At 31.9% G+C, this 13190-nt stretch overlaps 1 protein-coding gene across 4 annotated transcripts; it reads right to left on the bottom strand.

The window, feature by feature from the left end:
* Positions 1-201: 201 nt before the first annotated feature.
* LOC112040660 (F-box/LRR-repeat protein At5g63520) lies at positions 202-12623 on the bottom strand. Of its 4 annotated transcripts, none has more exons than XM_065765954.1 (9): positions 12266-12622; positions 9909-10021; positions 3488-3937; positions 3239-3349; positions 1490-1582; positions 1190-1354; positions 781-882; positions 663-702; positions 202-573 (listed from the first exon to the last, which is right to left on the bottom strand). In XM_065765954.1, exons 3-9 carry the CDS (start codon positions 3707-3709, stop codon positions 485-487), a joined length of 822 nt encoding a protein of 273 aa, XP_065622026.1. In that variant the 5' UTR covers positions 3710-3937; positions 9909-10021; positions 12266-12622; the 3' UTR covers positions 202-484. The 4 variants fall into 4 exon arrangements, with proteins under 4 accessions (XP_065622026.1, XP_065622027.1, XP_065622029.1 ...); XM_065765955.1 differs by having other exon boundaries at positions 3488-3897; XM_065765957.1 differs by lacking the exon at positions 1490-1582 and having other exon boundaries at positions 12266-12623.
* Positions 12624-13190: the final 567 nt, after the last annotated feature.

Genomic DNA, 13190 nt, shown 5'->3' with positions numbered 1-13190 from the left:
GATAAACTTAATGATTGACATTTGAGTTTGTATACACATTGAAATTGAATTGCTCAAATACAAATTTGTCTCTAATCTCCATAACATTGATTGAAGAAAAAATTTCCAAGCAATATGCATAAAAATATTGACAACTTTCTTAGTAAAATTTTAAAAGTCCATAGTCTTATATCAGGCAATATAATATGAGCAACAGAGACCTAAAAAAATAAAGTGTGCATGCTAGCAAATGTCATATCAATTTATATGGGACATAAAATTTGAAGAGTGCTACATAAATAAACACAAAAATAGATACCACTAGACTTGTCTTGTTCCTTGCAAATATTAGAGCTGCAGGATCTGATAAACATTTTGTACTCCCCCAGACATTTCTAGTTTCAGTCCCACACTTGTATAGAAATTAGAAAGCGACCTCTCTCAGCACCCACAATGATAGTTTTCCTTGGCATGGCATAGTTTGCAATACATGAGTTGTCATCGATTAAAGCATGAACTTGCCACTTATTGCTCTACCCCAAGTCACTGGTAATAGTATAAATCTTTCACAGACCAAAGGAAGCCATCCAGTACCTAACACCAAACCAAGATTAATTTTCTTCTCTCAATAAGAAACTTCTATACAAGGTATGTATACCCTGTATATATAGATCAACACTCACCCAACACATCAATAAAGGGTTTTAAGTCCACAGGTCCTTCCTATAACATCATTCACATCACATATCAGCAACAAAACCAAGGATAAACATTTCTAAAGATATAGAAGGATGAACTTACTCCAAACATTATAATCCCAGCTGGGTCTGAAGATGCCAAAACAGTTGCTGTGTAATCCCTAATATGCTTCACAAGCTTGTCAAGCACCACTTGAAGAGATTCCTAATAATATCCAAATATTTCTGAATGTCAATGTCCTCAAACTGCCCAAGAGCTCATAAAAACTTTAACACTTTCCTTAAAAATCAATGATTGACAAAAATTTATACAAGTCCACATATCTCAATCTAATCTAAACTGGCATACTTGCTATATTTTCCAATTTTCTCTCAAAAATGAATGTTGTAACCACATTATCTTGCCTACCTACCACATTATCTAAGATGGGCATTTTTGATACATTCCTTATTTTAACATATTATCAATATTTCCACAATAATAAAACCTCTATTGGAGAAAATCAGCATACATTTTTCAGAGCCAAAGTTGTCACCCTTACTGACTGTCGAAGTGAGATAGCATCAACTTTTAGTCCTGGTACATAGCCAACAGTCAAAGCAATCCTATTATATCTATTTCCTATATACCCACCAAATTCCTCGTCTGAATCACCAGCAATATCTTTCCATTTGACCTACATTAACATTTATGTAAAATAATAAATAAAAAAATCAATAAAAGTAAAATCCTTATTCTTCTGTGACAACTTCCCTAGAAAATGAAAATTTACCAATAAAAAGTACCCAACAAAAGAAGAAAAGAGATAAACCTCTCTAAATTCATTGGTAAGAGCATCTCTTCCTATTATTCCGCTAGCAACAGTAATAATTAATGGAGTACTCTGACCCAATCTCTTTGTTATCTGTATTACAATCATTAACAAAAAATTAAATAACAATTTAAAAAGGCCAAAATACACTTTTTGTCCTAAAATTTGATTTAAATTCAATTTTAGTCCCTTAAATTTAAAAAATTGCAATTCCATCCATGAAAACTCAAAATGTAACAAAAAATTAAGTAACAATTTAAAAAGGCCAAAATACACTTTTTGTCTTTGAAATTTGATTTAAATTCAATTTTAGTCCTCAAATTTAAAAAATTGCAATTCCATCCATGAAAAACTCAAAATGCATCAATTTTGTCCTTCAATCTATTTGCAATTAAAAAAATTGCAGTATTGGTAAACAAAACAAAGTGCTGATGCATTAAAAAGATGAGATGGCCTAAAATAAATTTAAAAGAAAGAAAACGCTAACATGAGTGACACAAAAATTTACAACTTTATCGTCGCTACTGAGCTAACATATTGTGACTAGTGTATATATCAATGAAGAGTCTATACTCACCATCTGGAAGTAATGTTTCACAAATTAATTACAACTTAACACCTCAACAATTTATGAAAAAGAAATATAAAAAATGTCAAAGTTATTATAAATATTTTACTACACAAGACTTACAAATTTAAGTAGCTATAGTGAGTTTCAGTTAGCTCAACTATTAACATCTCTGATTATTGAATAAGATATCTGGATTCATTCTCCGCTTACACCAAAAACTGATCGATATCTTAGTCCGATAATAAAGAGATCAATTATGAGAAGCAAATGACATAGATTGAAACTCTAAATGACAATAAATGTGATTATTGATTCAACACATAATAAATAAATGTCTTAATACTACTTTGTGATTGGTGATACATCAACTTACATGTAAGGTTTATGTACTTCTCAAAAAATTTATAATTAAAAAAAAAAAAAAAAAAAAAAAAAAAGCTAGTAAGGTTATGTAAAATTGTTAATATCACACTTATCAATAGCATTACCCTATAAAAATATGAAAAGTTTTGGCTCTAGCATTGTTGAAATACTAAAACTACTACTACTAATTTTACAATCAAAAATTCCAAATTGAGATGAGAATGAATATGATTGGTACTGCATCAACAACATAATAAATAAATTTCTTAATTTATTTTTTTGTTATTTGTTCAAAAATTGATCTATTTGTTTGTTTGTAAGGCTTATGTAATAAAATTTATAATATCTCTAAAATCACTTTTGTAAATATAAATTTCCAAGATAAAAATGCAAAATTTTCAATTTGAGTAACAAAAATTTGACTTACATTAGTATAATAATAATAATAATAATAATAATAATAACCAATTTAATCACTTAATTTTTCTTCAATTGTCAAATTAGTCCTTAAAGCTGAATTGTTAATCAAGTCAAAATGAGCCAATTTTGATCATTTTGTCCAAATTTGTTTGCAAATAAAGTAGTTTCAACATTTTTAGAAAATAATACTCATCGAACAAAAATATCAATTAAATGGTGCAGTTTAATTTTACAAAGTGAGTAACGAAAATTAAACTTTAAAGAGTAATAATTTCATGTGAGTAAAGGAAGTAAAAGGCAAGAGATAAAACTGAATTTAGCCTAATAATAATATTAGGAATAAAAGTAAGATTAGATTCTAAAAAAAAAAAAAGTAAGATTAAGATGAAACATACAAGCTTAAAAGCCTCGACATGTTTGTGTTTGTAGCCTATACTTGCAATAGCAAAATGAGGTCGAATCGGCTTGGAGAGCACCTTATGAAGAACATCTTGCACACCATCAATCTATTAAAATTAAAGACAGAAATTATGTTATTAATTCTAATAATTGAACCAACCCAACCTAGTAATGCTATATATGATTTGAATAAAATAGTAAAAAAATTATTATGATTATGAGTAGAGAAGAGTATGAGTGAGTACATAGGTGGAAGGGTTGAAAGAGTAAGAGAGAGCAGAAGAGAGCTTCGGGGAAGAGAGGATGTGATTGCAAACTTTGTTCCAACTTTTGCTAACGCATGCCGCTGATGCGAATGACAACGCCGGTAGCTTCTCTAGAATCATTTCCAATATGTCGTCGTTTATGATCAGCTCCAACCTTCCTCTACTTTTGGAGTTGGAGGCCTCACCAGCGCCGCAGCTCATCGTTGCCGTTGACTTGCCAATCAAAAACACTTTTGCTAAATTTCGACAATCACTCTCTCTGCACCTCCACTGCTTTTACAAAGCCAAACTATCTTGCGTTGGGAAATGATTTGGCTACACGTGGTGCATTGTCTTTTGTCTTCTTCTTCTTCTTCTTTTGAAAACTTTGTAGTGGATGCTTACACTAACTTTTATCATACATCTTATTTCAATACAGTGAATATAGTCCTTCCATCGAAGAAAATAATTAAACATTTTTATGGATTTAACTTTGCAATATAAATGGAATGAAAAATATTATACGTTATTTAATGAAATTTGTATATTAGGGGGTTGTTTGGCAATTCATTTTGGCATAGAATAAAGTCAACATATGATTGAATAAATTCAACCTTACACAGTGTTTAAATAACATTACATGTATTTCTATACACTTTTTCTCTCACACATATTTCTAAAAAATACAAACAATGTTACTAGAATAACATTACCAAATGGGCCCTAGATGTCTTAATGATATTAGTTGAACTACAAAATTTTTGAAAATATAGAAACTATAAAATAACCAAAACAAAAATTTAGAGAAAAAAAAAGGGTAAAATCCATTAAATGCTCTTGAGATTTGTGCTAATGCCAAGCACATCCATAAAATTTCAAAACTAACCAATATAGTCTATAAACACCAACGGTTTGTAACGCTGTTTGCACACTCTAACTTAGGCGAAAATAGTCAAATACCATGTTTGGAAAAATTTGTGGCAGACTAGTACTGTTTCGAAAATATTTAGCAATCTACCACTTTTTTAGTACTCAAGTTTCACAAAATCAAGTTCTATATAGTACTCGAGTTCTTAGGTGAGTCGCAGTATGGCACTGCTAACCTGGAATTTGTGTAATTAAAAGAGTAATATGGTAGATATTACGAAAATCAAGTATTTCTTTATAGTACTCGAGTTTAACAAAGTCGAGTAAATTTTTTTTTCCTCTTTCTACTTTTTGTTTTGTACAAAAGTTTTACTTATTTCATCTTCAACTGTTTGTGATCGTTGTGTCCACTAAACTAAGTACAGTGTCTGGTATTGAAAAAGTTCATGTGCAAATAACTGAAGTTGCAGTTAGCAAGCACAAAGTAATTGGAGTCGCTTGCTCACTCACTCACGCAGTTCTTCAAAACTACACTTAGTTGTCACTTTCTCCAGGACTTCACTTCTTGCTCACTAGCCGAATGGCCTCTCCTTTTATTTCTTCTCCTTTTCCTTCTTTTCTTCCTTTCACACTCTTGACATCAAATCACAATAAATGCAACTCACTTGCCTTGACTTTGCTTTAGCCATTTTCTTTTTCCTTTAGCTCTCCCTTAGGCCGAATAACTTTAATGCATCAGCCCCTTTCTTTTTTTCTTTTTCTCCTTAGAGTGTCCAACACAACTAAGTCACTGCCCAAGAAGAAAATAGGCTGACTTTTGTGGATTGTCCAACCACCTCTTTAATGAGGTGTTTTATCAAGTGTGGGCTGGACCCACAGTGCTATGATGCACCCAACACGGTGGACACAACGAGCACAAGCAATTAAAGATGAAATAAGTAAAAGTTTTGTACCAAAAAAAAAAAAAAAAAGTTACTCGACTTTGTTAAGCTAGAGTACCTTAAAGAAGTACTCGATTTCCGCAATATCGAGTACTACTTAGAACTCAATTTTGAAAACTCGAGTACTAAAAAAGTGGTAAATTGCTAAATATTTCTAAAATAGTGTTAGTTTGCCACAAATTTTACCAAAACGTGGAATTTGGCTATTTTCGCCCTCTAACTTACCTCCTCTCTTCTCTTTCTTTTTCCCACTACCATTCATTCATTCACCCTCCACAAACTAGTTGGCAGCAACAAAATATCATGGATGAACTCAAAACAAGTACCACAAAAACTAAAATTTCAATTTAGAGCAGAAAAAACCCAAAATTCTAGTTTTTCTTAAAATTGTAACTTAACCTCTGATCTTCATTGACACTGAAGCACATAGATCTCTACGATTGAAAAATAAAGCAATATTAAGGTCATGCTGCGTGATAGACCTAAGAGAGGTGTGCACTACCTTCGACTCAAGGACGGACCCAAGATTTCAAGTTAGGGGGGCCAGAGATAAGTGCAACAAAAAAAAAAAATTCAAATGCGCATCTATATTATTAACAAACTATCAACCAATACAAATACACATAATCATTGTTTCTTAATATATTAAGATGCAAATATCTATCAATAAAAATAAAAGACATAAAACACTATTGTTTCCTAATACATTTTCTATGAAAATAGAACTCAACATATGAACTTATTATGCACTACCAACAAGCACTTTTCCTAACTTTACCATTTTTTTTCCTTGAAAGTTGAATCAATGTTCCTCTTTCTATTACTTTTCTCTATTATTGCCCATTCAGGTTGTTTCGGTTCTTAAAAAAAAATATATATATATATATATATATATGAATTTAATTTAATTTTTTTTTAGAAATCTTAAGTAAGGTGGGATTTAAAAAAATATTTATTTATAATCTTTTATTCTTATTCACATTTTACATAAGATTTTTCACTTACTATTTACTTATGGCAATCTTGTAAATAAAGAAGAATATAGGATTATTTTTTAAGTTGGAAGTTTCCTATAAGTTTCCTTAATCTCTTCGCTGCTTAGCACGTGTTTTACTTTTACCATCAAATCTCTCTTTTTTATTTTCGTAACCAAATTTCTTCCTCACAGTCTCTCACCAAGGAAGCAATGCCAGGATCTTAAATTAATTCTTTACTCAAATATTCTTTCATACTATTAGTCTTCATCATTTGATTGTGAATCTGGGCCCGGGATGGGTCTCATGTGGCGATAGTGGAGGCGCTGGTGTGGCCTTTTCCCGTTTGGGTATGCGATGCCGATAGTTGAGACAACGATGGGTCTGCGATGGATTTCTCTCGCGTGTGGCGGCTTGAGTGGCGACATGATTGGGTCTGCGATAGGTCTCTCTCTTTTCTTTTCTTTTTTCCTTCGTTTTCGCTTGTTACTTTGCTCTGTTTGGTTTCTTTTGCTGGGTTTATTTTTTATTTTTTTACATTTTTTTTAGAGTTACATGGGCTCAGGGTTCTTGACTAGGCTAGCCAGCTAGGATTGGAGGGCCCAAGTCATTTTGCTAAGGGGGGGCCCAAGTCTTTTTTTTTTTTTTTTTAAATTTTACCTACTAACAATTTTTTTTTGGGCCCAAGGGGGGCCTAAGCCCCCTTAGTCCCCCATCTAGGTCCATCCCTGCTCCGACTCAAGTGGTATCCAACAAAATTTTCCAATTCTTAGCTTTATCCCATGAAGAACAAAAAAGAGAAACGGCAAAGATATTTGAAAAATTAACAAAGCTTAGAATTTTGATGTTCTTTATCCACGATTTCTATTGTTTATGGTATTAAATTAGATATACAAGTTATATACTCAATTTGGTTGATTTGTGCCCCTTGATTCATATTTCCTTTTCTTTTCTTTTTTTCTTTTTTTCTCCCCAATGTTAAGGGTGGTTTTGTTAGAATTATGTGCCCTCAAAAAGAATACTATGCATTTTTATTTGATAATAAGTTATATTTTTACATACATAATTATTATGGGTATATTTCATTGTTTAAATGTGGCATATGATGTCAACACTGTAGAAAAATCATGTTAATGGTTAAGGAACCAAAGATAGGGAGTAATGATTTTTCATAGATTATTAAATTGTTCTAAGCTGTAGATATTAATTGAATATCACTACTAAAGCCTACACTTGTTGTGCTACTATATGATAGGATGATTTACTCCATCACATAGGTAGTGACTCTAAGCAGACAAGTGGGTGTAATGTAACAAGTACATACACTAAATCAGATCCGATCAAGAACACCTTATGGAGTGATCACTGTTAGTTAAAAGGTTGTTCTATCACACTTTTCCTATTGTCCTCAAACATGAGAGGTTTGTGTATACTTATTTATTATGCACATAACTTTGATAATGACAACTGCTAGTGCTCTTTTTTAAATACTATACATAGACAGGTTGTGTTATGTGTGTAATAAGTAAAATATGTAAATGCTCAACAATGAATTCACCAGTCTCTGAAGAATAACATTTTTATTTCAATTGTACTACTGATTTAAGTAAAGAATAAAGAATTATCACAAATATATTTGATTACTGAATATATGATTATATATATATATATATATATGTATTTGAATGAGATTTATTTTTGTTTGAACTCTAATTTGATATATATGATTTTGGATGATATGACTATGTTTTGACTCTAATACCTAGCCGATAGAGGTTATTCATTGGTACCAAAACTAGTTCTATTTAGGGCATCATGAGCTTGTCATATTTCTAGACCTAGCTAATGGGGGATATACATTAGCACAAAACTAGTTTCTTCTGAATCTGATTCCTAGTTATGGGGATATAGCGTGACCTTAAATATATACATATATAAGATTGTTGAGAATGTGAATATGTTTGAATTTATGAATTATTTTAAGACTACGAAACTTCATTAGTTTATTTTTGAAAACTAATAGTATATTATAACTTTTGACATCTATATTATTTTGTCAATCTATATACTTGTTTCAACTAGTTTGGTATTTGGTTACTTTTTGAGTTGTCAACTCCCCTTCCCCCCCCCCTGTTTTTCCTCTCAAATTTCAGATTATGAAAAAATAGCAAGTTTTGGGAGTTTTCTGAGTGTGTACACATGAAAGGAGATTAGGAATTTTTGAAATAAGATGATCTTGTAATAATTAGTATATCTTTTGTTTAACGGTCATCAGGTTTGGATTGTTGTTTTTATAGGTACTTTGGAGTTCTTTTGACAATTGCATTAATGAGGAAATTTTTGGATTTATTGATGAAATTTTCTTTGAGGATAATTTTTAGTTGCTAAGAAGACCTTGCACACTTGTAGGGTGTAAACATTATAAGCGTGCAGCCATTGTCATGTGCCTAGCTTATGGTTAGGTTTGGGGTGTGACAATTTTATGGTATTAGAGCTTAAGTTATGATATTGCAGACTCTATATTAGGTTTTGATTTGGAATAAAATTTGTGCAATAGGGATTACAGTTCTAGTTATTGTTTATTGGAATAGAGTGTTCTTTTGGTGACTTGATGAGAAGTGTAGGTGAGGTTCCATCATATGATGATTTGTTAGGTTAAATTTGTTGGGATTTGATATTTATGTCCTTGTAACTATGTATGCATAACTTATTAAAAAAACAAAAAACAAAAAGGGGATGTTAATTGATATACTTTTATGTTCTTATATACTAGTATTAAGTGGGTGTGCTTTACTCTTGAAATTTTGTATTGGACTAGATTGGTTATTCAAAAACTTCTTCTTCTTAAAATAAAAGAGAGAGAAAAGAACAAGCAAAAGAATCTTAAAACTATTTTGTGACTGATCTTTGTAAACTCATTTGAAAATTTTGCCCAATATAGTCAACCTCCCTAAGGTTAGTTTGGTCTGGTTTAGTTGAACCTAGCTAACCACGAGTGGTTGAGTGAATCGTTGACCGTCTAAATTTAGTACGGTTCAATGGATATTTATTGATTAACATAGTTGGTAAGTGGATTTATTTGACTTTGTTGAGCTCACATGTGGTCCAATAAACCATTGACCATCTGATTTTAATGCATGCATTGCATTAGTCTATATGTATATATATTTTTTCAAGCTCACCCAAAAAAAAAAAAAAACTATGAGGAATTTTGTGAGAGGTCATTTTTATTTTATTGAAGAGTTTAACACTATTACATATATTATGTATATTTAATTGTGATCAGGGTAAGGAACTAATTTTGATTAACAAATGAAATTCTCTTTTGCCACCTATTTGTGATGGAGAGTTGTATTTGGATCTACTCAGTTGAATTTTTGAGATTCCACTACATTTTGGAAATGCGCCTTCTATTCTTATGTAAAAAAAAAAAAAAAAAAAAAAAAAAAAAAGAGAAAACGTGAAGATCAAAACGCGCCGCAACAAAACTTGCAATCCAAACCCACACAGAATTTACATAAAGTTATACTACGGAAACTTATACGACATAATGTGTGTCTACATTCTATGAATGAAATGGGATACCATATGAAGGATAGAATTCAAAACATAACAACTGGTTTTAGCGTTGTGTTTTACCTGTCCATTCCAAATAGCATCTCACTAATGTTGGGCTTGCATAGTCAACACTGAATCATCAATAGGTCCAGTCCGTGTAGCCCTCAATCTCATCAGTATTCGCAGCAGCCATACTGCACAAGAATGGTAAGTAGTTAGTTTGATAAATGAGTGACTTGCAAGGTATTAATTGTTTACAGCTCTGACAATGCCTATACAGATTCTACAAATATTCAACATTTGAATCATGGGGACTTTTGAAAAAATAGACACTACATGATTTCAACCTCCCATATCATATTCTAATAGCATCCTTCTCTTAAAGGGTAAGGTGGAGGATAGGGATGAGGTAGTGACTTGTGGGTTCAAGTCACATTAGAAAGGGTCCAAACATTCATGTCCATAGTGGTTCTAAACATATAAAATAAAATTCAAAATTCAAAATTTCCAAATTCCTATGCATGAAAAAGAATATCATAAAATCTCATCCAATTTCCCTTCCTCAACCACTTCAATCGTTTTTTCAAGAAACACTCATCTCAGACATTTGCCGAACACTACAATGGTGAGAAGAGGAAGGCTAAAGTAACTTGAGTCCTATCTATTAAAATTTTTACAATACCTACCCAAGAGATCAATATTTATATTCGATGTTGGCCTGGTCTCAAAGGACCCATTAAGTCCTAGATGGAAATGTTATCTCACTTAACCAATTCTTCAACTCTTTCCCTTCCCCTTCCCAGTTCAGACTACATCTCTTATAATGTCTTGATAGCGTGGCAACCACCAAAGTTAACCAATCCCTAACACACTTCCTTGGGACACCTTCCAAAAAGGTTCATGCGTTTACTTAATGGTTAAATTCTGCAAAGAATTGAGCTTAAATTGAGACCTCAAAAGAAGCCTTATATAAATAGGAGAGCCCCTACTCAACAATACTTATAAAAGCATTGTAGTCTAGCTAGATTAACATGCAGCCCTAAAACAACTTGGGGGTACTCAAGGCAGATAGAATGCAGCCAATAGCGTATAGCATAAAAGAGAGCAAATATTTATGTGTTGTAATTGGGTGACTAGAAGCACCCTGGGCAATATAATAAGACCCTCCGTTAATGCTCTTAGCCTACTCTAGACAATCGTCCAAGCAAACTCTTTCCCCAACCATAACCAAATGGATAATCTAACAAATTCCATTGAAACTTTAAATTACACTAAAGTATTCGCAGTTGCAGAGAGCACAATCAAATAGGAAAAAGGATATCACCAGAAAATTGTACAAGTGTTTGGGGTCACCATGAAAATTTTAACAAGATCTTCTAGTGGTCCTCCTTCCCTTCTCCTAGAAACCATCCAAACACTTTTTCACTACAGTCTACAAATATGAAAAGGGTCACCCTGCTAATCCCTAAGGAGCTCTAAACAGAGCCCCAAAAAGTCATTGATACAAAAATAGTTGCAACAACACAGAAAATATAAAATGTCCCCCAGTTTTTCATTTTTTCTTTTTGAAAAAACTTTAATCAATATTATCTTAATTTCCATTAGTATGATTTTGGATATGATAGAATGGAACAGAAGAATACATGTGGTCTACTTCAATTAGTCTTTTAAGGATTCATGGCTAACCCCAAAAGTTTTAAGACTAAGACTTTGTTGTTGTTGTATCTTACTCTCTATGAGATTAATTTCTTTGAGTTCCTTCAACTATCACCCCACCTTGATGCCTAATTTTCTAGGGGAATACATCCAACTCTAGATGCATTATTGTTTGAGAAAATTCAAATTAGAAGGGAATGTGATAATATCAGAAAAATATTTTATATTATATGTTGCCTCATTTTGGTTATATTAATTGTTCTGTCTTACTTGAAAAAACTACATGATTAACATGCATAAATTACTCAATGTGGTTTAACAAACACACAAGTCAGATGTAATAATATAGAGCTAGGCATATATTAACTTTAGCAACAAAATCATTTTAGTCATTTCGATCATTACCGATGAAACGATATCATTTCAAAATTAAATATTAAATCAAAAGGAACACTACACACCAAATCAAATTTAACTCTCACAAGCTATTAATGAAATGAAATGCATATCACATAACAATGCATGGAAATTTGATAGAAGATCTATCCAACTCACATTCTCCTATTCCCTTTTTTTGACAATATACAAGATTGAAATTTGATTTGCCTGATTCTTTTTTTTTTTTTAATAGTGAATTTTAGGACAGTGAGGATCCGTATATCAATATATACATGATTCAATGATTTAAGCATATATCAACAGTTCAACCCATGAACACAAAAAAGTGTAAAAATAATAAATCAAACCCATAATAAAAAGCATTTAACAAAGAAATGGATTACCTGGTGTTTCACGAGCTTCTATAGATTGTGGGTTTCAGTGATACAGAAGCTAGGACTTATGGGTAGCGGGTTTCAGTGAGGCAGGGTGGCCAAAGTGTTTGAGTGAGTGTGTGGATTTAGGGTTTGATTTAGGGGGAAGAACTAAGGGAGAAGAATCCTTGTTTGGACGAGGAATTTGGTGGAGGACGAGGAATTGAGAGTGTAGAGGAAGAATCAGAGTGAGGAATTGAAAGTGTCTCTGTGGTGAGTGTGAACGACTAAGAGAGGAAAGTGGTGAGAGTGTGAGGGAATGATAGCGTGAAGAGAATTTTGCTTTTATGAAATTGAGCCTCTAAAGGGTCAAGTTATAGATGGATAAAAAAAACCACGTCATTTACATTCTTAAACTGAAGATGCTAGTTTAATATATAGTTTAAAAATGTTGCTAACTAACTATATTGTCTGGAAATTGGTATTATTTGCCAATTTTTGCCCCCATCCCTCTATCACTAGCTCTCTGCGTGAGAATATATTTTTTCTCTATAAATTACCTGGAAATACTTGCCTACTTGCTAGTGAGCAGAGTCTCTGTGTAGCTCCTCTCTGGGAATAGCTTCTTTCTATCTCGTCTCTCTTTTTCTTTTTCTTTTCTTTTTTTTTTTTTTTCTTAAAAACGATGAGTTTTGATGCCAAAAAAAAAAAAATGCTATTAAACTGTGTGTATTGCCACAACATTTACTAAACCAAAATAATATTCCAAAGGCCATTAACGCTTTTTATATAGTTAGGGTCTATTTGGGATTTACTAAATTTGTTGAAATAGAAAATTTTTTGCTGAAAGTATTATAGATAAATGTAAAAGTTTGACTAAAATAGTATAGTGAGACCTATAAATAGTATCAAAAAGTGCAATAAGGCCTATAAATAGTAGAAAAAATAAGTTAAA

This window comes from Quercus suber, unplaced genomic scaffold (assembly GCF_002906115.3).
Source record: "Quercus suber isolate HL8 unplaced genomic scaffold, Cork oak 2.0 scaffold_666, whole genome shotgun sequence".
NCBI classification, from domain to species: Eukaryota; Viridiplantae; Streptophyta; class Magnoliopsida; order Fagales; family Fagaceae; genus Quercus; species Quercus suber.
This window is presented reverse-complemented; position numbering and strand designations above follow the sequence as displayed.

Bases quoted from the DNA above. Each gene is read 5' to 3' on its own strand.
- LOC112040660 (XM_065765954.1), bottom strand. From the start codon at position 3,709: ATGAGCTGCGGCGCTGGTGAGGCCTCCAACTCCAAAAGTAGAGGAAGG. The intron at 3,350-3,487 runs GTACTCACTCAT...TAATTTTAATAG, and splicing joins CTTTCAACCCTTCCACCTAT to ATTGATGGTGTGCAAGATGT. The intron at 1,355-1,489 runs GTTTATCTCTTT...ATGTTAATGTAG, and splicing joins TTACCAATGAATTTAGAGAG to GTCAAATGGAAAGATATTGC.